At 69.6% G+C, this 1,314-nt stretch overlaps 1 protein-coding gene across 1 annotated transcript; it reads left to right on the forward strand.

The window, feature by feature from the left end:
- Window positions 1-200: 200 nt before the first annotated feature.
- On the forward strand, window positions 201-840 carry EMIHUDRAFT_109146 (hypothetical protein; the record flags this gene model as incomplete). Its single annotated transcript, XM_005791293.1, has 2 exons — window positions 201-741; window positions 806-840. The coding sequence occupies 2 exons, from the start codon at window positions 201-203 to the stop codon at window positions 838-840; spliced, it is 576 nt and encodes a 191-aa protein (XP_005791350.1).
- Between the last annotated feature and the right edge of the window lie 474 nt (window positions 841-1,314).

The raw sequence follows: 1,314 nt of genomic DNA on the forward strand, positions 1-1,314 counted from the left end.
GGCGGCTTTTTAGGTTTCCCTGGGAACACACATTTCCTGGCCCGGGGGTAGCCAACTTGCGCGGGGATACTGAAGGGTTCCCGGGTAGTTAAGAAGCCCCTCCTTGCCCATGGTGACGTCGCCACAGTACCCAGCTCGCAGTGGGGATGCCATTAAAAAACCAAAGGCGGCAACCTAAGCTCACGTTGCGTCCCATTGGCATGCTCATCGGTCTCCGCTTCGACGCCACGCTGCCCGTGCGGCACCGGCAGCAGCTTGCGGCGGTCCCTCCGCCTCTCCTCAACGAGCAAGCAACCTGCGCCGAACTCGCCGCCTGGATCGCCTCTGTCGCCGGCGTCGGCGTCGGCGGGTTGCCGGTCCTGTCCCTCGGTGGGCTGGTGGCGCCGCCGTCGCTTCCGGCGGCGCCCTTCCTCGCCCGCGCCGACGCGAGGGACCTCCTCATCGACGTCCATCCTCCGGACGACAACCTCTCGCTCCCAGCTGCGGCTGCCGCCTCCGCCGCCGCCGTCGCCGCCGTCGCCACCGCCGCCACCGCCGCCGGCGCCGGCGCCGAGGCTTCGCCGCAGGTGTCCGCGACGGCGGCGGCGTCGTCCAAGCGTGCGCGCCGCTCGTCGGCCGACGCCGCCGACGCGGGCGGAGCCTCAAAGGCCGCAGCCAAGGAGGAGCGGCGGAGGGCGCGCCGCCGGGAAAAGGAGGAGAAGGAGGCGAGGGAGGCGAGGGAGGCGAGGGAGGAGGCGAGGGGTCCGCCGCAGCGTCGCCGGCGTGTGGTGTGAAGGGGTCTCTTCACAGCTGCCGACGTGAACAGGCGAGGAGGACGCGGGCAGAGGACTGGAGGTGTGAACGGCGTCTCTTCACACCTGCAGCTGTGAACAGGCGCGCTCACTCGCTGCTGCGGCGGCGCCTCCTCCTCCTCCTCCTCCTCCTCCAACGCCGCTCGAGGCGCCGCCGCCGCTAGAGCGACCCTCGTTTGCAATTACGGCGAATCTCGGGGAAATCTCGGGGAAGTCTCGGGGAAATCTCGGGGAAGTCTCGGGGAAATCTCGGGGAAATCTCGGGGGAGATCTCGGCTGATTGCTGCGCAGGAGCGGCCTCCTCGCATCACGGTCCGATCTCAACAAATCTCCCGCCATGGCCGCCCTGCCGTCTTCACACCTCCACCGCTGTGAACAGGAGCAGCAATCTCCTCGAATCTCCCCACACCCCCCGCCCCCGCCTTCCCACGCGCACCGCTGTGAACAGGGGCAGCCCTCGCCGCTCTTCTCCCACCCGCCCGCCCCCCCTCCCCCGCCCGACCCGTGGGCATCGGAGGGAGAA

This window comes from Emiliania huxleyi (assembly GCF_000372725.1).
Source record: "Emiliania huxleyi CCMP1516 unplaced genomic scaffold EMIHUscaffold_114, whole genome shotgun sequence".
Classification (NCBI taxonomy): domain Eukaryota; phylum Haptophyta; order Isochrysidales; family Noelaerhabdaceae; genus Emiliania; species Emiliania huxleyi.